At 41.8% G+C, this 23,522-nt stretch overlaps 1 protein-coding gene across 1 annotated transcript in view; it reads right to left on the bottom strand.

The window, feature by feature from the left end:
* Positions 1-23,522, bottom strand: part of BBS9 (Bardet-Biedl syndrome 9) — a 578,043-nt gene that overhangs the window by 517,585 nt on the left and 36,936 nt on the right. Inside the window, exon 5 of the mRNA XM_045288670.1 lies at positions 19,421-19,534. Coding sequence (XP_045144605.1) covers positions 19,421-19,534 — 114 coding nt within the window. The remainder of the gene's footprint in view (positions 1-19,420; positions 19,535-23,522) is intronic.

The following is a 23,522-nucleotide window of genomic DNA, read 5'->3' as shown; positions in this document are numbered from 1 at the left end:
ATCTTTATGAGACTGACTAACTTTGCTGAGCAAAATGCCCTCCAATTGTGTCCATGTCATGAGGTGTCTGACAGACTTGTCATTGTTCTTTATGGGTGCATAATATTCCACTGTGTGTACGTACCAGAGTTTACCTATTCCTCTACAGATGGGTTTATTTTTTGTTTCCATCTCTTTGTAATTGAAAATAATAAAATTTAAAGAATCCATCTACTGTTGAAATAGCTTGCAGTAAACACGATTGTGGATGTCTGTGGAAAAAGTTCTTTAAGGTTGTAAAATGGAGGGAAATCATCTTGTTTTTGTGTAACATTTTTATTTTTGTACTATTCCTATAAAGACAAAGATGTTCATAGCAGCATTATTTATTTTAGACAAAAACTAGAAATCACTCAAATATCCATCACAAGGTAATCAACCTACAATCTAGAAGGTATATAAATATCTCCTCTACACAGAGTTCTGATATACTGTTAAAATATAAGAATGCAGTAGTCAATGTAAACATTTGCTTTTCATATTAAACATTCACATTCTCCTATATGTTGTGCTTTGATATTTACGCTTATGAACAAGAATTTCCAGGTAGAACGAAAATGCATTGCTGAATCAACTTACTTCAAGAGAGACTAGGGGACAGGGAGAAACAGCTCGTTTCCCATGGCAATGTGGATTGTGGATGGATTTTCTAACTTTGGGGACCTTTCACATCACAGTGTCATTTGAATTTTTAAAAGTACTTTTATGGCAATTATTTTCCTTCTCAATTGAGTAAAATATTTAATAGCTATTCCACTGTTAAAAAGGGAACCATGATTAAACATATACAGAGATCAAAACTAGCTGTCAAATCCTATCAAGGCTACCATATTTAACCGTCCTCTTGTCAAAAGCAGCCCTGACCACAAGGCGTTAGTTACTAACACTTTTCCAGCCTTGGCATCCAGCCACCATGAAAGAACTTAAAAAAAAAATTTTTTTAAACAGTACCAAAAAACTTCAAACATCCTTTTTAGTCTTTTCCCCTCTTCGCCATAGCAGGCAAAGATCCATTGAAGCATTAAATTTCTATAGCATATGTATAGAAGGAAGCAGAATTCACCTTTCAGTAACAACTTTAAATGATCATGTAAAAAGCAAATTTGCAGACTGCGGGGAACCCTCTTTATAATCTTCCCCCAGGAACTAAAGGTTTTATACAACATAACATACAGGAAAATGTTATTTGAAAGTAACATTGTTTTATGGGTCTTAGATCAGAGATTTTATACATGAATGCCAGAGAGATGAGAGAACCCAGCACAGGATGAGAATCAATCCCATTATCCCCTTGATCTTCCGACTTCTCACTGTGGATCTATAAAGGACTTTAAAAACAAATGAGGGAAGTCCTCCAATCTTATAAAACACCTTTGCTTTAATACTTAAGCAAGGAACAGGAGCCAGTACACCACACGGAGTCTTCTCTCACACTCATCTCTAACGTTTCACCCACATCTATTCGAAAATAGGGACCATATGGTTCACTGGTGAGACAAGGGCTATCAAAACATGATTCCCTGTGACGAAAATAGGGTTAATCTTTTATTAGCACTAACACCAAAAAAAAAAAGCAAGGCTGGGCTCTGGCTGTTCATTCACCCCAGCTGAGCATATCAGCTTGCTCTCTGGATGGCCATCAAAGGATCCAGACAGCTTTGGGGAGCACAGCCGCTTAGCAGCCACACGTGACCACTAATCCATTTCCTTGACAGACAAGAAAAAGGTCCAGTTCAGACAATTAGAAGTTATTTGAAGGCCGAGGATATGATTATTAAGGGTTGCATTAAGATGAGGCAGGAGGCAGGCTTGGTTATTCTTCAACTCACTATTTTCTTTGGCGGACTTTTTATCCCAAGAATTCATGAATTTTTATTTATGTGACAATAAAATCCCAGACAAGCTTATAGAAGTCATTCTATGATTTTAGAAGTATTCCACCAGGCTCTTATATATATGAGAGGGCTTCGAAAGGTTCACAGAGAAATAGAATGAAAAGATAATGGAATTCCTCCACAAAGTTCTTGAAGCCCCTCGAATGACTGGTAAAATTCTGTTCACTTCCTTTACTGAGACTCCTATCTCGAACACATTGAACCTTTTACATGTGTCATTTTCTTTCCACATCAGTCACCACCACGGGACTCCTCTACTGTCAGGCCATGACAATCTATACCGTGCGCACATTAAGTCTATACTCCAACTTTAAACTTTCCTTGACAAACTGCTACTTTTCTGAAGTGCCATTAGATGAAAAAAAAAACAAGCAAAGTAAAAATTTAAATCTAGAGTTTTTTAATGAGCTTACATAATTACAAAGAGCCATCTTTTGTAAATTCTTAAAAATTAGTTTTATGACAAATATTTTTAAATAAATGAAATTTTAATTAAAAACTTCAAATTGTTTAAATGGTATCAGAGATACTGAATGCTTCTGCATACCAAATGTTAGGATGAAGAATAGATGAATAGCAAAAAGTAGAATACAAAAAAAAATTTTTTTTTTACTGCCATTGAGTAGATTCTGACTCATAACAGTTTGACCCTACTGGGCAGGGTAAAACTGCTCCTATAGGTTTCTGAGACTAAATCTGTACCAGACTAGAAAGCCTCGTCTTTCTCCCACAAAAATTGACTACTGAAACACAGCTGCAAGTAGGAAACTCAATTTATTTATACAAGGAAGTCTTATTTATATAAATGCTGTATCAGTGGCATATTGAGAAATAATTTGAATAAAGGTATGCTCAGGAAGCCCAAAAAAACCACCCCCACTTTTAGCAGTATGGGAGGCAGTGACTCCGATAAGCTACTCACTGTAGTAGGTGTTTGTTATTATTGTTATTTTTGTGTGCCATTGAGTTGACGTGGTGCACAATGATCCTATAGGGCAGAGTGAAATGTCCCCATAGGGTTTACTAGGCTGTAATCTTTACAAGAGCAGATAACTTGGTCTTTTCTCCCACAGAGCCACTGGTGGATTCAAACCACTGACCTTTCGGTTAGTAGTCAAAGGTTAACCATTCAGCCACCATAGGCCCTTAGTAGATGTTTAACATGTATGTAGTAAGGAAGAAAACCGCATATAGGACTAGAATAGCTCGGATTAGGGCACAGGGCTTAAGCTTTATTTCTGAAAAATAATCTTGTATATCTCTATATATGATAAAGGCTCTGCCCAAGCACATGGCCATTTCAGTTCACCAGTCATTCCTCCATTCAACAAATACTGATTTAGTGCCTACTATGTGCTGAGGGAAAGGCAGCCCGGTAGCTCTGTGGGTTAGGCACCAGGCTAAGAGGAAGTTATCTTCTCTCATAAAGATTTAAGATTATGGGATTGCTGTGAGTCAGAAACGACACGATGGCTGAAGGTGTGTGCCAAGGAGAGGAGCCCTGGTGAAGGAGTTAAGCACTCAACTGCTAATTGAAAGATCGGTTGTTCAAACCTATCTGCTACTACTATTGAGTGGCTATTGAGGCTAACCCTTTTGGTGTGGTCTGGTGTAGTGTGGTGTGGTGTAGTGTGGTGTGGGGTGGGGTGGGGTGGTATGGGGTGATTTAGTGTGGTGTGGTCTGGTGTGGGGTGGTGTGGGGTGGTGTGGGGTGGTGCGGTGTGGTTTGATTTTGCTATGTGCCATGACTATGCAAGATACTGTATACACAGGGTCTGCTCTCATTCAGTTTATGGAAAACCTGCCCTCTTCTTCATCTCTCAGAGATCACATGGATCCTCTCTCTGACTGACAAGGCAATTAAATAAGAGCAGATGTATTCAAAAGAACATGGACTCTAGAATCTGATCACTCTGGATTCAAGCCCTCACTATGTGTGGGTACGTTTGGGAGCAAGATTCCTATCTTCTCTGAGCTGTAGTTTCCTCATCGAGGAAATGGTGGCCAAGTCACTATTTCACAGGGTTCGATGTGGCGGCAAAAGATCTTCGCAACCCAAACCACTGCAATGGAGTCCATTCCAACCTATGGGGTACCCATAAAAGTCTTGCTCCAAATCATGCACATTAAAAAAAAAACCTCAGTGCCATCAAGTCAGTTCCAACTCACAACAACCTACAGGACAGAGCAGAACTGCCCCTGTGTGTTACCAAGGCTCTTAATCCTTATGGGAGCAGAAAGCCTCATATTTCCCCCAGGACAGCTGGTGGTTTCGAACTACTGACCTTGCCAACTACTGACCTTGTGCTCTCTTTCCACCTAGTCTTCTCTAAAAATAAATATAAAAACTTCTGTAAGAAAATCAAACTCCAGCCCCCAATATCATGATCCCAATTCTGCCTTGCAAATCTGGCTAGACCAGAGGATGTACATTGGTACAGATAGCAACTTGAAACACAGGGAATCCAGGATAGATGACTCCTTCAGGACCAGTGGTGAGAGGGGTGAGGCCTGGAGGGTGAAGGGAATGTGGGGTAGAAGGGGGGAACCAATTACAAGAATCTAAGTATAGCCTCCTCCCTGGGGAATGGACAGCAGAGAAGAGGGCGGATGAAGACGTCAGACAGTATAACTTATGACAAAACTATAATAATTTATGAATTATGAAGGGTTCAGGAGGGAGGGGGGAAGGAGGGGAAAATAGCAAATGATATTGAGGGCTAAAGTAGAGGACTAATGTTTTGAGATTGATGAGGGCAACAGGTGTACATATGTGCTTGACTCAATGGATGGATGTATGGACTGTGATAAGAATTGTATGAGCCCTCAATAAAATAATTTTTTTTAAAAAGAATAATGAGGGTAACAAATGTACAAATGTGCTTTATACAATCGATGTATGTATGGATTGTGATGAATTGTATGAGCCCCCAATAAAAGGACTTTTAAAAAAAAATGAAACTTCAGAAACCATAGTCATCAAAACTCTACACAGAAGAGAACTAAACTTTAACCTCATTAAAACACACACACACAGTTAAAAAGTCAAGAACCATCTGGAAAGATAAATAATTGCATAAAACATAATAAAATTAATCTGTACAAAATAAATAGCTCATATAACCGAGGTAAAATAAAGGGTTGCTTATCTAGGATTCTACAGAACCATCCAAACAATTGAACTCTTGAATTCACAAGATTTTAAGAAGCACATTCATTTCCTAAATTCAGCATTTCAGATTATTTTCAAAAGACCCTTTCAAGAATGGGACATTGTGAAATACATACACAAATAAATAAAATGATAAAGAATGGCTTATATACATGAGCACTAATGAAGCAAAGGAAACGATACAGCTTCGTGCCCTAACTGTTCAATTATCTTGAGCATTGAGAAAAGTATATATTTCTACGAAGTTTCATTGTGTGGAGCTGCGACCTCCAATGTCGCCAGAGGGAGGAGCTTGTGAATAAGAAACTTCTGAAAATCTTACTAAATCCCCCTAGTTTAGGGGAAGACAGATCGGAAGAGAGGTGGACACGTGAAAAAATGGGCATATCCGTAACACCAAGCACCACCTCCGTCGTACAAAAAACAAAAATTTCACCATTTAGGCATTTTTTGTTTTTGTTTTACAGAAACTAAGCTAATCGGAAATTTGATAGATCATAAGACTAGCAGGAAGAGCTAATTATCTCCAGCAATTATGGAAGACAGGATAGAGAAGCAAGTGAATCCTCACACACCCTCACAACGTCAAACGGAAATGTACAGGAAAGGAATGGAGGGGGCTGGAAATAGCTTCTGATGAGCTACAGTCAAAGAGATGAAGGAATAATTGGGACTGACTGAGGGAATCCTCGTGAGGGAGTCGTTACAGAGAAGATGCCAAGTGGGAGCGCACCCCCTTCTTCCACCATAACAGGATACAGACACTTAACAAAACTGCAGAGGAGAGGGCCAAAGCCAGGTCTTCCAGGTACGGCGCCACAGCCTCCGGTACCCTCTCCACCTCCTCGTCCCACCGCCATCCCCACAGACATGCAACACGCTGGACAACCTCCAGCCCGCAAAACAGTTTGTCAGCGGGGAGAACAACCTCATCTGTGACTGGGTGGGAGAGAAGGCAAGGGAATTTACCAGCACCATTAAAAGAGCAGACTGGTCCAGACAGAGTTGGCCAGACTAAGCTCCCCCAAGATAAAAAGAGACAGACCTGGCAGATCCACAAACATACAAAAGGCAAGGGGGCAGGGGGAAGTGGAAACAGAAGAAGAAGAAACATAGCAAAAAATCGGAACAGACCTTCTGTGAACATTATAGAACAATCAAAAATAATATGAATCAAACAAAACAAGCCCAGAGCAAGGAGGCTGCAGAACAAATATAGATGGTCAAGATTTTAATACAGCGATATACATAGATTCATATATAAAGAATTGATTGACAGATGAATGTATGAATCTATAGCTTTGTACACAAAGGAGCTCCAAAGAGTTCACAGAACAATTGCATTATCTTTGCATTTCTTACACCACGGCCCCTCATACACAAACATCATTGTCATCAAGTAAATCTAACTCATAGCAACCCTCTAACAGGGTTGAACTGCCCCATGGGGTTTACTAGAGCCGCTACCACCAGCAGGACTCCGTGTGTGTGTGTGTGTGTGTGTGTGTGTGTGTGTGTGTGTGTGTCTCTTCTTGGTGACACTGTGGTTAGGCTTTGGGCAGCTAATCACAGGTCAGCAGTTCAAACCCACCAGTTGCTCCTAGGAAGAAAGATTTGGCAATCTATTCCCATAAAGATTAATAGTCTTGGAAAAGCAGTTGCTGGGGTTGCTTATATACAATCAAACACCATGGGATTTGGTTCCTTAGTGTAAAAGTTTAGGGCCACAGTTTCATGAGACATCCAATTAATTGATTTAATAACGAGTTTAATGCTTCTGTTCTATCTCCTAGTTCAATGCATAGCACCTGGTGTCTTCAATGCTTGCAAATGGCCAGCCAAGGTACACAATAACGGGACTCTATTTACCTGGAACAACAGAGGAGGAAGGAGAGTCAATAACTTGAGGATGCTATAGGTGTCCCCAATTGTCTCATGAACAACTGCGACCAAGACTGGATGGGGCCAAGCTACCACTGCTGAGCATTTTGATGAAAGATTCCATAGAAGAATCCTGATCAAAAGGGGAAAATGAGGAACAGAATTTCTAGTTTTCATGAATTGCAGACTTTCAGGAGCCATGAGGCAGGATGACCCTCAAAATGAACCCTGTGATCATCTGTAAAGCAGACATCAAGATTATCCCCGGGTGTTTTCTGTTGCTTTCCCCAGCTGAGAAGTGCAGGAGGAGTGGATGCATAATGATAATAGCTTACAGAAGGGGCTAAAGGGAATGCAGGGGTGCAGGGTGGCTGACAGTGAGGGAAAGGGGATTTGGAGAGTACATAATGAAGGCGGGAGAAAGGAGCGAGCACTCGAACTGATGGTGATAGCACATTTTACAGGCAATCTATTGATGGATGGATTGTCACAAGGGCTTTAAGAGCCCTCAATAAAATGGTTTTTTTTTAAAAAAGGGCAATTTAACCATGGGGAGGGGGGATGCTCTAAGATTGATGTAATAATGATTGTACTATTCTCCTTGATATGACGGAATGACTGAACTTCTGAATTGTGTGATATGTAAATTAGCATACGATTATCATACAAAAGTTGGGGAGAAAAAGAAAAAAATATTATCCCCTGAAGTCTACTTAAAACCGAACAGCAGTTTAGTTTGAGAACTATACAAGGACCTTCAAAAAGTTCATAGAGAAATGGAACTAAAAGAAAAGGGAATATTTCCACAGACTTTTCGAAGTCTCTAATATGGTTATAGAGATTGAAATTAAAGAGTAGAAGAATTCCTGAGAGGGCAGGGAGTTAAGGTGGGAGGGGCAACTCCACCTCCCAAAAGAGTGGGAACGCTTGCCCGACTAGAAGAACGTCAAGGATGGCACTGAAATATGCGAACGCCTACCACGGATCGGGCTTTTCTTTACACGGAGTTGTAATCATACTGAAGGCGGCACGCAATCCTTGATGTTTATCAGCAAGTGCTTCGAGTACTCTCAGTTTCAGCAGACAAGGCTGGGTCACCTGCACATCACAAATTATCGATAGCCTTCCTCCAATCTTGATGCCATGTTCATCCTTATATAGCCCAGCTTCTCGGATTATTTGCTCAGCATACTATGACGTGTTCTGGAATTCCCATTGTTCTGAATGCCAACCATAGTTCATGATATCAATGCCATCAATAATTTTTTAGGATCCACACAGGCGAATGTCTTTGCAGGGTCAATAAAACACAGACATTTTTTTCTGGTATTCTCTACTTTCAGTCAAGAGCCCTGATGACAGCAACGATAACCCTTACTACAAGTCCTTTTCTGAATCCAGCCTGAATTTCCGGCAGCTCCCTGTCAATGTATCACTGCAACTGGTGTTGAATGGACTGCCACCAAATTTTATTTGCCTATGATAGTACCTTCTGTTGAGTCACCTTTCTTTGGAATGGGTACAAAAATGGGTCGCTTCCAGTTAGTTGGCCAGGGAGGTGTCTTCCAAATATCTTGGCATAGGTGAGCGAGGGCTCCCAGTGCTTCATCAGCTTGTTGAAACATCTCCGGTTGTAGTCCATCGTTTCCTGGAGCCGCGCTTTTAGCAAATGCCTTCAGTGCAGCTTGGACAGCTTTCAGTATCACCAGTTCTTAATCAGATTTTCCCTGGTGAAATGGTAGAACGTCAACAAGTTCATTTTTGGTACAGTGACTATATTTCCTTCCATCTTCTTTGGAAGCTTCTTTCACTGTTCAATATTGTACCAATAAAATCTTTTCATATTGCAACTCGAGGTTTGAATAGTTTTCTTCAGTTCTTTCAGCTTAAGATTGGGGAGTTTATTCTTCCTTTTTGGTTTTCTAACTCTAGGTCTTTGCACATTCCATCATTTACTTTGTCTTCTCCAGCTGCCCTTTGACATTTTCTGTTCAGCTCTTTTGCATTATCATTTCTTCCATGTGCTTTAGCTACCTTATTATCAAGGGTAAATTTCAAAGTGTCTCCTGACATCCATTTTGATCTTTTCTTTCTTTCCAGTCTTAATGACTTTCTGCTTTCTTCATGAAAGATGTTCTTGAAGTCATCCCACAGAGCGCACTGGATTTCCTGTCATTGGTGTTTAATTAGTCAAACCTATTCTTACGTTTTTGAAATGCTGGTGAGATATACTCAAGGTCATAGTTTGGCTCTCATGGACTTGTTTTATTTTTCTTCAATGTCAACCTGAACTTACATGTGAGCAATTGGTGGTCTGTTCCATATTGAGCCTCTAGCCTGGTTTTAATGGCTGATATTGATCTTCACCCCCCTAGAGGTAGTCAAACTGATTTCTGTGCATTTCATCAGGAGAGGTTCACATTTATAGTCACTATTTATGCTATTGAAAAAAAGGTTTCAGGACCAGTGGTGAGAGTGGTGATACCGGGAAGGTGGAGGGAGGATGGGGTAGAAAGGGGGAACCAATTGCAGGGATCTACATATAACCTCCTCCCTGGGGGATGGACAACAGAAAAGTGGGTGAAGGGAGACATCGGACAGTGTAAGATATGACAAAATAATAAATTATAAATTATCAAGGGTTCATGAGGGAGAGGGGAGGGGAAGTGGGAGGGAAGGGGGAAAATGAGGAGCTGATACCAGGGGCTTAAGTGGAGAATGTTTTGAGAATGATGAGGGCAACAAATGTATGGGTGTGCTTTACACAACTGATCTATGTATGGATTGTGATAAGAGTTGTATGAGCCCCCAATAAAATGATTTTAAAAAAGGAAAAAGGTATTGGCAATAAAGAATACAGAAACTGTTGGCTTTGCAAAATTCTAGCATGCTTTCTCTAGCTTCATTTCTACCATGACGGCCTTATTTTCCAACGACGATTGCTTCTTCTTTGCTTCCAACTTTCACATTCCAATTGCCAATAATTATCCATGCATTTCTATTGCATGTTTGATCAATTTCAGACCGAAGAAGTTGGTGGAACTCTTCAATTTCCTCTTCACTAGCTTGAGTGGTTGGTTGATAAATTTGAACATTTGTATTGGCCAGATCTCCCTGTATGTGCATAGATACCACCCCATCACAGATAGCACCATAGTTCACACAGATCTTGAAATGTCCATTGTGACGATGAATGTGACACCTTCCTCTTCAATTTGTCATACCCAGCAGAGTAAATTGTATGGTTGTCTGACTCAAAATTGCCAATACCAAATCATTTCCACTCACTAATGCTTTATTAGGACATCGAGCTTTATGTGTTCCGTTTCATTTCTGGTAATGTCCATTTTCCCTGGATTCATAGTTTGTATCTGGAGCTCATCTTCAGGCACAATACCAGACAACATTCTGGTATGAGGCGGTCAATATCTGACAATGTTCCACTGCTATACACAAATCCCACTTATGAATAGATAGATATTTCCAGCGCTTTCTGGTCATTTTGAGTTGTGCTTCAACCACAAATGAGGGTCCCAAAAGCTTTACTGCAGCTAAGGCAGTGGTTCTCAACCTCCGTAATGCCACAACCCTTTAATACAGTTCCTCATGTGGTGGTGACAACCCCCCCCAACCATAAAATTATTTTCGTTGCTACTTCATAACTGTCATTTTGCTACTGTTATGAATCGGGTGACCCCAGAGGGGTTGCTGATCTCAACCACTGACCTCATTATGAGTATCTCTTCTTTGAGACAGCATCTCTTCCTCAGACATATTTTACTTTAATGCCTTCCCACCTGAGGAGCTCAGCTTCAGGAGGGTTATCAGACAAGGGTCGGCTGCGATCCACGAGGTGGTCGGTATCCGACAATGCTCCACTGCTGGTTAGAAATTGTTCAGTGGATAACTCCTCAGAAGTGGACAGCCTATTTCCTCTTTTTAGTCTGGTCTTAGTCTGGAAGCTCTACTGTAACCTGTTCACCTTGGGTAACTCTCCTTGTATTTGAAATACCAGTTACATCGTTTCCAGCATCACAGCTAGTGATGTGTGCATACTGGCAGACAAGTGGTGGGTGGCCTTTGGTAACTGCTCCCTGGCATGCCCCTGGAATTGTCTGCATGTAATCTAATTCCACTCATGACACGATTGGTTCAGAAATGGCCCAATCAGAGCCAAACACTTGGCGAGAACCTTGCTGGCTCTTCTGGGAGAAAAACGGGCATTCTTTCACATGGACTAGACTCTGAAAAGTACGATTTAGAGTTGCTACAGCCATCTCGTAACTAGGAGGAAACGCCTGTCTAAAGTAATTGAAGCAAGGGAGCAGAACAAAGCAACAGAGCTGATCACACTGGAGAACCTAATGGCACCATTTCTGTTCTTACTGAAGCCAACTGTCAACTGCAAGCAAGAGAATTCTCGGTTGTACCACAGGCAAAGCTAGCGAAGTCCAGCGGCACAGCCAACTTCCCACGGGAAAGCAGAATGATGACCGAGGTTGATGTTGGAAAGTTTGAGTTTTGTATGGTGACATTTCTTTCTATCTTAAAGTTATCTATTACCAGGAAAGTGCAAGGTATAAATAAAATATACCCAAGAAAACAAATATTTAAGATCAAGAAAACTAATTTGAAAAATTGAAGTAGAGAAGTGAGAAATGCGAAGGGTGCACGCTGAAAGAAGACTCAGCGGGGGTGACAATCTCTAATAAAGTATACAAGGGGCCCACTTATCCATAAACCACAAGTTCATTACATAAAGAGGGAAGTGACTCAGCAGGACTATAAAACACACATTATGAGATGAGAAATAAAAGATTAAGGAGCAAAATGATATATCATCCCTCAAAGAGCATATTTTTAAAATACACCTGTTTCTCATTTACCACCTATCTCATTATCCAACATTGCACACTTACAACTTTGTAAAAAACCTTCTATGCAGGTTTTTTTTACCACCTATCTCATTATCCAACATTGCACACTTACAACTTTGTAAAAAACCTTCTATGCAGACCCAATAGACCAGGTCCTATGCAGGGCTGTATCGAGGCCGTCCCCACGGCCTCCCTGAATGAGACACCAAAGGTCCCAGTGGAAAGTGGGCCGTGCAATGGCCTAGCCACAGGATACCTTCTCCCATTTATCCTCTACATCCCAGTCCAGGTACAGAAGGCATAAGGCAACAGAGGGCCAAAATCAGATCTTGGGCAGGCCGGAGGAGAACAGGCAAAAGTCACAAAGGGCCAGGGTAGAGAGAAAGAAAGGGGCCCACATACAGGTGTGGAATGGGGCAGAGAGAGGATGAGCAGGGTCCTCCCCCACAGTAAGAATCGGGAGGTAGCAGTCAGCAAGTAACACTGATCCACCGACACCACCACTTCCACCTCCTGGAGGTTCCCAGGGGTGAGAAAGCATGATGGGTAAAAGGGGTCCTCATCCTGAGGTCCACTAGAGCCACCCAATGGGCAAAACGTGGTTGGAAGAGGGCAGAACACCAGGGCCACAGACAAGGCACATTTCCCATAACAATCTGATCTTTGAAACTTAACCAAAGGCAGACTGGATGCCAACAATGAATTCGACTTAATATTCTTAAAAAAAACTTTATAGAAGGCATTTTGTTCATCAGATCAAGATCTTATCTGATGTCCAAATATCTTCCCCTCCAGCTATGGCCTTATCTTTCTTCTACTCTTCATAGCCAAACCTCCTCATAAAACAGCTTTCTTCGGGATTTCCATTTCCTCTTTATGGATTCCGAACTCCAGGCCAACTTAACTAATGCTCTTGCCCTTCTGTTAAAACTACTCTCCGTATCATTACCAATGGTTCCCAGTGGCCGACCCAGCATTTTCTGTTCAGCACTCCAGCTGCTTCACTTCTGTCACTCCTGACGACTTCCCTACCTCTTGAGAGACTTGTTTTCCCTCCCCTCCCATGACATCATGCTATCCTGTCTCTCCATCTGCCTTTCTTAATCTCTTGTGTCAGTTCCTCTTCCTCTCTCTACCTCTAAGCTAATAGTTCTTAAGACAGCCATAGTACTCGAAGAGCACTACATCCTTTCCATGGGAAATCAACTCATAGCTAAAGGAGATAACTTTGCCTTGCTGGGGTCTCTAAGAAAGTCAATTTGGCAGGCTAAAACTACCAAGGCTTTTTTAAAGCAAAGTCATAACAAAAGGGCTCCAAAGTCTGAAAAATAATCTCAACAGAACTCAATTACAGGAAACTGGGATTAGTGGTTTCCATATTAATGTTCACAGAGATGAAGTGCTGGAATTAAATAATAACAATGATGACAGCATACTCTCTCCCCCAACATGTGCACGCGTACACCCACACACCCTGCAGAGAGTTGCTCTATCCTCAGAGCGCCAGGAGAGCTTTGTACACATCCATCTCTATGAAGATTTACCTCATTAGAGTATAGTTAGATCTTGGCCTTTATCACTCCCCTCAATTGTAAGCTGCTTTTTTTGTGTGTGCCAAGACACTAGCTCGGTGCATGGGCCCTCAAAAGATATGCAGTACATCTAGCATGGAAAGGTGAATGGATGGATGGAAAGGCAGATCTTACTAGGGATGACTAACAGGCCAGGCTTGCTTCACTTCCTGAAAATTCCTATGAACTTCCAACCAATTCCCAATGTCCCTATCACTCACTTGGGAGAGTCTCACATTATAAGGCTCATCACCCTGTCACAGTCTTTTTGGGCACATTTTGGGTGACTGCAAATGAAACTAAGAGAGATTCTGAATGGAGAAAAGTCTACTCAAATTTTGACAGTAGCCAGATATACTACATCGATCACATAAACTATCTTATTTTACAAAGCTAACGGAATGCATTTGTTGACCTTAAAATGTTAACACTCATTTTTCACTCCACCACTGTCTGCCTATCAGCTGCCCTTTTGTGAATACTATTTTGAAATGGCAAGCTTATCTTAACTGGGTAAAATACCATGTCAACCACGATTGGAAATTGTAGTAACACACAAATAATGCAGAGGAAAATCTAGCAGAAATACCATTTATTCCTTTTTACCAAAACAAGTAGGGTTTAGATTACCAAACTAAAGAAACTCCACCAACAGCACTAACATATTTTTCTACCAAGTCAAGACTGATTTAGTGTATTTCCAAATTGTAACTTAACTGGTCATGATTTTGACGCTCATTAAATTTTGTAAGCACTGACTTGTCGATAGTGCGGAAATTAAGGTGCTATCTGCAGCCGAATATGGAGATGGCGCAGGACCAAGCAGCATTTCATTCCATTGTACTTTTTCCTATCAGAAAATTAAATTTAGTGAATCAGCAAGCAGGCATATTCACTCACAAACCCGAGAGGGAGGCAGCTCGGTATAGTTTACAACACAAACTTCTTCTGGAAGCAGAGCACCTGGGGTAGAACCACCACCCGCACTGTTTGACAGAGCTGCCTGCAGCCAGTGACCCAATCAGTGAGGGCTTAGAGCACAGGACTGGGCAGGAAGAGGGCAGCAGACACTGGGGCGCAGCATACCTGAGACCTTCTCGACTTGGCGTCACCAGGACAGTTGTCCGAAACTCAGAACCTCGGGCCCAAACCCAAGCTTACTGGCTCCTGCCTTTGTACCATAATCCCTGGTGATTCAGATGTCAATTAAAGTGTGAGACGCAGAGCTAGAAAGCACTTCAATATTATATCTTATGAAAGGCTCACACAATCTCACTCACTGACAACTCATAGCAACGCTACAGGACGGGGTAGAACGGCCCTTGTGGGTTTCCAAGGCTGTAACTCTTTTCAGGAGTGTCACGGCTTTTACCTGAGGAGCGGCTGGTGGTTTCAAACTGTTGACCTTTCAGTTAGCAGCCCAACATGTAACCACTAGCAACAATTAGATAATTCTTTTTTTAAAACTCTGTTCCCCGATGTTTATTTAGTGATTTACTCTGCACCAGGCAGTGTTCTGAGTTCAACATAAAGGAAAGGCACACTTATTTTTTTTAAAAGGTCAAGCATTATTTTGGGGTCAAAAATCCTCCACTACAGATCCATCTCTGACAGGAGCCCTGATGGCATGTAGATTACAAGGTGGACTGTTAAAAACCCACAAAGTCGGCAATTTGAAACCACCAGATGCTCTGCGGGAGAAAAACGAGACTTTCCAACTTTGAACAGTAAAGGTCTCAGAAGTCCACAGGGGGCACGTCTACTCTGTCCCATGGGGTCACTATGGGTGGGAATCGGCTCCCTGGCTGATCTCTTAACTGTACTCAGGTCCCTTAGCTGTACGCAGGTCTAAGATTGTGGAGGGCTGCCATCTAGTGGCAACTCGTTCAGTTGCACATACAAACATCCCACTGCCTTTCTGTATTTTAAACACCTTTGTTTGAAATTGTGTCAAGAGAAAAGTGCGTGAAGGGAGACGTCGGACAGTGCAAAATATGACAAAATAATAATTTGTAAATTATCAAGGGTTCATGAGGGAAGGGGATTGGGGGGGGAATGAGTAGCTGATTCCAGGGACTTGGGTGGAGAGCGGATATTTTGAGAATGATGAGGGCAATGAATGTACAAATGTGCTTTACACAACTGACGTATGTATGGATTGTGGTAAAGGTTGTATGAGCCCCTAATAAAACGATTAAAAAAAAGAAATTGTGTCAAGCTTTCTCTCTTGAGAATTACTGGCATCATAACTGGACTTAATCATTCTATAAGAAGGCAGTGTAAAATTCAGTGCAAGCTCAGAAACAAGGATGTTTTTTTCCATTTTAAGTTCAGATCAACTCAATGTTTTCACACTAAAAGGCCATGACATTAGATAGATACGAAGTAGACTCATGGAGCTGAAAAATGGGCTTTCCTTTAAGAGGTTCAGGTCTTGAGTTGGCTTCTACTTTACAAAACCTTTACTGTGTAACCTGGGTGAGGCAACTTTCATATTGAGGAATAACACCACTTCCAGATTCTACACTAAGAAAATTAATCAGAAACAGGGACAAAGATCTATGTAAAAATATGTTCATTTCAACCAACAAAACTTCATTTTAATAGCTTCATAATAATCCACTGAATAAATACATCAAGGCTAATTTAATCATTTCCATTACTCAGATCACTTCTCAATTTTGTGTATTACAAGTAAACATATACTCTATGTGCAGACAAAAGGAATAAAGCGGAATGAAACTCAACCTGACTTTCACATAATTTGGAGCGTTTCCTAACACACACTTCACTCAAGTCCTATGAGGACATCCAGAAGTAGTTACCAAGCTGTCACCTGCCACTCTGCCTTATAGGAGCGGCACAGCTTTCCACCCAGTCATGAGCAAGGTATGATAAACAGTACAGCTTAGCCTTGCCAGCCATCGGGTTGTAGCACATGACTAATTTAGTTAACAGCTTTAACTCAGCTAGATGTACTCTGACCAGAATATCTTTCCCTCTAAAATATACAACTCAATCATTTTAGGAAATGACAGGACTTCAAAAAGTCCATGGGAAAATGGAATTAGACGGTAATGGAATTTTCCACAAACATCTTGAAAATCCCTCCTATTTATAAAGCTGTACAACAATCACTATGATCTAATTTTAGAACACTTTCATCATCCCATTAGCATTCTCTCCTAACAACGTGGATATTTTTCACTACTAGACCACCTCCTATGTTGTCTTGTTTTCTCACAGATACCTCAGTGGCAACGACATAATTGTTCCAAACTCGTGGACGGACTGACTACTCTGACAAGCAGAAGGACTGGATTCCTGCCCCTCTACCACCTCCACCAGGCACCATGTACAGAAAAACCACACAACCTAACCACAGGAGTAAAACACGCCAGAATGGTCCCAAGTGTTTCCAGAATTTCTCTTCTGAATAGAAAACCATCACTTAAGAGCTACAGAAAGAAAGATAAGAAGTAGGTACAAAATTGCCTTTCTTTTCTAAGCTATTAGCAACGGTGCTTTGGAAGTCCTTTATAAAATCCAGCAAAAATGTCACATAGGAGCAAGGAACTTCTGTTTTTGGATTGGGTTATCATGATTTTATAAAATATGTAATTCAATTTATACCAGATAAAATTTGATATACAGCAGAGTTGTCTTGATGCTACTTAGCTTACTCTCATTAAGCCAAGGCGCTTTTTTCCCAAGTTATAATTTTGGTGGGGCTCATCCATATAATTTGGTCATTTGACTTTTGGAGATTTGGTAGTAGAAAGAAAATTGGGGGGGGGGGGAATTAGTTTGATCAAGGAAATCTGGTTTCTCCAACAATGTCAGATATTCCTTTTAATAGTGAAATTCAGTTATAAAAGCAAAGAATCAGGGGGGATACTTTGCTGACAGAAATTAGCTTCTCATCTAAATCGCAGTGCTTCCTCTCCTCTGTCATCTAACTCTAGCCCATCTCTCATAGCCCTCAAACAGCCCAACTGGTCCTGTGACTCGGAGGAAGTAATTCTGCAGTTCAGCCAACTTTTATTATATAATTTTAGTGATACCAAACGTCCTTTATACCCCACCACCCTAAAAAAGGTGTCCACTGGCTAATTTGTTTGCCCAAATTTTTCTACTAGTTGCCTTTACCTCTGTGGACAAAAACACTTCAGTTTACACAGATGAAGGATACTTCCAAATGCAGGCTCTTCCTCATTTCTCGAAAGAAAGCCCTTCATATAGGAAGACTGCATTTAAAGCAAAGTTGAATAAGAAACTCATAAGAAAGTGAGCCCAAAGAGTTAAAATAGTATTTTACATTTTCTGCTGGTCACACGCATGCACACACACCCCCGTAGACAACATCACAGAGGTACGAATCACCACCTGGCTTCCTGTCCTCGACTCAGCACCACTAGCCCCTCTACCACTCCATCAGGGTGCAGTAAGAGTTAATGAGCAGAAAAGAAAAATAGTTCCACACCAATCCCAACAGCAGACACAGAAAATACCAAATCCAAAAATCAAAATAAAGGAAAGAAAGAAAATACCAAATCCTAGTAATTTTGAAAGCTTTGCGAGGACAGTGGGCATGCAATAGGTCACGCTCATGCCAATTAAAAAATGCACCCCCAGAGTAGAAGCCACTAACCCAGTCCTCAGTAAAGGTAGTGACTTAGTAAGATTTAGGAAGAGTTTCTTCCTTCTGGGTGGATTTACCACAGGCACATGGCTTAACCCCTCCTGCCACCTCCACCAGGCACCCTGTACAGAAACGACCGACACAGCCGTATGCAGTAGCCCTTATGTGGGTATTGTTCAGAGAGCAGGGTGAACCCGCACTTTTCCTGTAGCACAGACACCAGAGAGCTGCTGTCAAGAGTAAGTTCAATTCCTTTATCCACTGAAAGAGATCATCATAAGACAAGAAAACTAAAAAAAAAATAATCATCAAAACTCATGTATGAAAGACCAAAATTGTAGAAAAGGCAGTTTCAGAAATATAGCTCTGTATCGGATCCAAGTGCTTGTTGTTGCTGTTGTTGTTAGGTGCATAGAGTCCGCTCCAACTCTCGGTGACACTATGCACAGCAGGACAAAGCACTGCCCAGTCCCGGGCCATCCTCACAATTGCCATTATGTTGGAGGCCAGTGGTGCACTCACGGTGACAAGGGCCTTCCCCTTTTTCCTGCCCCTCTACTTGAACAGCCCTGATGCCCAAAACGAATACGATCACCTTTTCTCTTTTCAGCTGTGGTTTCAGTTGGTGGGGTGGTGAAGTGTTTGGCGGCTAACCACAAGGCTAGTAGTTCAACTCCAGCAGCTCCTCCACGGGAGAAAGCCAAGGCCGTCTACCCCCATAATTAGTATGACTTTTGGGAACCCTACACTAGGGTCACTGCCATCCAAATCAACTTGAGAGCAGTGGACTAGGGTTTTTTGATAAGTGAAGGTTTATAGAGAAAAATCCATTTTCTGTCCAAGAATTGATACGACATTTTGTTTGGTAGCATTAGTTGCAGTTCCCTCAGGCCAACAGCACACTTTCCGCGCCTTGCCCTGCTTAGCCATTTCCAGGTTTCCATGCGTCCCTCCATCCTGCCTCTTGCAGCCCTCTGCCCTCTTTGCTTTTGACCCCCATTCACTACCTGAAGCTTTCTTTCTTATCCTCATTATTTTGCTAGCGTGCTTTGATACAAAACCAGGAAACAAACCAGATGCACTGCCATGGCGTGGATTCCAACTCGGAAGAAGAGGAGCACCGTGCCTGTGGGTTTCCCAGCTGTCGAACTTGGTGAGCGCAGAAAGTGGCAGAGCAGCTGGTGGGCTCGAAGCAGAACACCACCAAGGCTCCTCGGTTATACCCAGAGGTTACCATAAAGTGTCTCCTTGAACTCTGCCATTCACACCACACAATCGCTCACTTACAAATGGCCGAATATTTGAAATCTGCAATAGCACACCCGTGATTAAATGCAAATTACCTTTTACACCGCCAAATGATCCATAAGTCATATTGTAGGCTGTCCTCTGAAGATTATGCTCATACATCAATTTGATCTGATATTGGTTCCCATGTTCCACATTACCCATGGTGCCTGAGGGAATAAAAAGGAGGGGAGGTTAGGGGAGGTTGTATATGTTTACATTATAAGACATAAATTTCTTCTCCCCCTCTATACTGATTCTAAGTAATTCAATTTTACTGAAATGCAAAATGCCAAAGCACTAAAACGTTACATATGATGAATAATTCGCATACTAATAGCAGCATGTTGGCAAGGTTAACACTATGTAAGTCTGGGCTAGATTACACCATTCAATGAAACACTGCCCTTGGTGACACTTGGTTATCTATTTTTGTAAAATAGATTATGTCTGAGTAAAGCTTAATTATCTGAATACCAACAAAACCCTCCAATTCCAGTGCTAAAATAAATGAAGTTAAATTCCTTGCACTTGTAAATACTAATAAAGCCATGAAATAACTCAATGTGTCTTAGGAGAAAAGTTCTCACACTTTCCTGCGATTTAATTTCCTGCCCGAACTCTCAAAATACTCAAGCTCCTAGTATATTATATTTTCATTTAATGGAGAGATCCCCTAAGCTTTCCTTGGTTGAGTAAATAGTTTGTCAAGAAGAATCATTCAAAACAAAGAAAAATAATAACTGTATTTCATAAACCCTATGTGGGTTACAATAACTTTCTAGTTCTTTCAAAGGAGAAAAGATTTTTTATCTATAAGATATGTCTCTCTCTCTCTCTTTCAGCTTACACTCTGGAACCTGGCTTACTACAGTCATTAAAGTTGGAGCTATACTCCAGTTATCAGGAAGAGTACTGAGGTTAAAATAGGCCTGGAGAGAAAAAGCCTTCGGAAAACAACACTTTCTACAAAGAAACATGTTTTTCATTCATCAATTTAAAGCTGCAAAAGCTAAAGGAAAAAGTCACGGCATGCAAAAACGGAAATACTATCAAACTACAAAAACTATTGAATCATTACAACAATCTAAATATCTAGGTCTGTGTATAGCTATTTATTTACGAACACTTATTTGTTTGAGTTTGGATTGTGTGAGTGGTTGGGGTGGTCCAAAGAATTTATCAACATACACTGAGATTGGAAAAAACCAAAATCATCTTTTTCTCTATTTGAGAAGGAAAGCAATGTTAAGTTCATAGAGAATCCCGAGTGGGTGGTGCTGGGGGCTGCTCCGCATGCAGCTGCTCACCACCAAGTCCGCAATGCACACCCACCAGCTGCTCCCGGGAGAAGGATGAGGCTGGCTGTTCTCATAAAGAGTTAAAGTCTCGGAAACCCAAAGGGGCAGGTCTACGCTGAACTATCGTGTGGTTCTGAAGCTGGAGTCAACTGAATGACAAGGAGTTTGGGTTTTGTTTAAGTTCATAAAATGATAATAATATCCTCGAAATCACAGAGCTGTGGAAAAGACACAGGATGCAAACCAGGTCTTGAGAGTCAGGCCCTCCTACCCACTTAGGGGGCTGGCTGCCCTTCAGTTTGTCGTTGTAACAACCTTGGTGAGAACTTGGTGCTGAGGCCTGTAAACAGCAGGCTGATGACAGACAGGAGAAAGCAGCACCAGCAGTACGCCATTCCACCCCACCTTTCCCCTCCTGGCCTGCCTTCCCTTCCTCGTTTGGAAGATGAGGGTGGAAAAAGGAAAACTGACAGGGGAGGGTGTGTTGGAGAACTATCACTTCTACTCAGTGCTTTGCCCCTGAGACTGGAAATGATAGCTTGCACACACCAATAGAATTAAAAACCAAGAGAAAGGCGCAAACGGGCCTGCTGGCCTCAGGAGGAGACCAAGGCTTCCTTGAATCCTACAGGCATTAAAGTCAGTGAGGTCCAGGGAAACAGAGGTAATCACAGCCAAATCAGTCACATGGGGGACGGGGGTGGGGGTGGGGGTGGGAATAAGTCCTAGCATGAACCTGAGGAGAGTTCAAGCCTCTAGGAAGCCAGACAAAGAAGCTACCCGAGGCACCTGGTTTGTCCTCGAAACACACCACACTGACTGCTGCGGATGCGGCCTCCCAGCAACTCTAGAGGACAGAGCAGAACAGCTCCTGGGGCTTCTGAGACTGTCTGACTGCACAGGAGCAGAAAGCCTCAACTCTCCCACGGAGCAGCTAGTCAGGGTTTCGAACTGCAGACATTGTGAATAGATGCCTAATGTGTAACTACTCCACCAGGGCTCCTCCGTTGGTCCTGCAGACATTAGCAACCCCACACTGCACCGAAACCCGGAGAGACAAAGATGCTGTTGCCATCCATTCAATCCTGACTCACGGTGAGCCCCTGGGGTGTGTTTCAGAGTAGAACTGGGCTCCATGGGGTCTCAGGGACTATGACCTTGTGGAAATAGATCGCCAGGCCTTTCCTCCCAGGCACTTGTGGGTAGATTCAAACCACCATCACCAAACACTTAACCGTTTGCCCTACCCCAGTGTCTTGAAACAAGAATAGCCCCTCTAGACTCTCAGAATAATAAAAAAAATTTTAAAAACAAAACAGGTCAAGCCATGTCAGTGAGCAGAGCAATCAGCAGTCAATATTTAAACCCATCTGCTGTGAAGTGACGTAACATTTGTGTTCTTTCAAAGCTCCAAATGCACTGGTAAATTTAATTTTTTCTGTTTCTGCCACTCTACAACTTGGGCATCTACCTATGAGAACAAAAAGCAAAATATATCTTCCTAGCAGGTTATCTGGGAATAGAGGTAGCCTCTGATCACCCACAGTTCTGGCTGATTTGCCAGAAGCATCGCTGACAGATTGTCAGAAGTGTGTATATTGGCTTTTGCCCTTGGGTACACAGACTGAACCCAGTCAGTATGTGAGGATAATGACAGTCCACATGTAAGTACAGTTAATAGAAAGTTCCACAGATTAAACAGTAAGTGGATATTAAAACATTTATGCTGTTAGCTCTATTTAAACACGATCTAATTGAAGCAAAAAAAAAATCTCTGGAAAAATCAAAGGTCCCCTTGACAACAATTTTCAGGGCAATTTTCGGTAATTGCTGAAGGGTCTAATGATGTTAAATGGAATCAAAGCCAATACCAAGCTAGTTGAAAGATCCATTGTGCTATAGGGGGCAAAAAAAAGATTACAAGCCTGTCTTTTTTATCCCTCGCATGGCAACCATTAAAATTCTATAAATATGTCAAGTGCGTAGTAAATAGTTATTGCGGCGTACATAAATTTTTTTTTGGGGGGGGGCATATTTAAGAGAATATAATCAGTAAGGCTTAAACCATACATCTGTAACCCTTTACGAAAAGTGAAGCCCAGGAGAAGGGAATTTGAGATGCCATGGGATGCTTTTTCCCCTCTTTTCCTGAGCATGTGAAGATGGGCTAGCTGTAGGTCACCAAAACCCTGCTGGGAACCTTGCCCTTGATGACATCGCACCAGCACAAAGAAGTCAGCAATACGGCCAGCCTCTGATGAGGAAGGTTTGCTGAGCTCTACTCTGTGTAAAAAAAGGGCTTTAAACGCTATCCTTTCGTTCAACTCCTATCTTGTTTAGAAGCACCCTGGGCACAAAAGGAAATGTCCAGCATTGGGAGAGTGGGCAGTGGGGCTGGGGTCAAGTTCAGCCAAGACTTTCATCTGTTGATGCCAGGGGTTTCACTTGAACTAGAAAATCTCTCGGCTTTGCCTGGTACCGTGAAAGCTAGGTAAAAGTTCAGCCGGAACCTCAAGACACATATTCAAGAGAATAAAAACATTCATTTCCCCTGCTTCTCGATTTAAGCCATGCCAGGAAAAATACACCCATTGTCAGCCTACAAATATTCATTTAAGAAGCTGAAGAAATGAGAGACAGAGAAGTGAGCGAGGTGGGGCAGAAGGGAATGTAATTTGGACAACTCCTAGTCCCCAGAGAATGCAAATTCTTTCAATGAATCAGAATCAAAGAGTGATAAAATCAGAAAAGTGGGTGAAGGGAGACGTCAGACAGGGTAAGATATGACAAAATAACAATTTATAAACTATCAATGGCTCATGAGGGAGGGGGGAGCAAGGAGGGTAGGGAAAAATGA

The sequence above is a fragment of the Echinops telfairi genome, unplaced genomic scaffold (genome assembly GCF_000313985.2).
Source record: "Echinops telfairi isolate 266 unplaced genomic scaffold, ASM31398v2 ScPeMD7_23;HRSCAF=83, whole genome shotgun sequence".
Taxonomy (NCBI): Eukaryota; Metazoa; Chordata; class Mammalia; order Afrosoricida; family Tenrecidae; genus Echinops; species Echinops telfairi.
The sequence above is the reverse complement of the archived record's forward strand: the minus strand, read 5'-3'. Positions and strand labels throughout refer to the sequence as shown.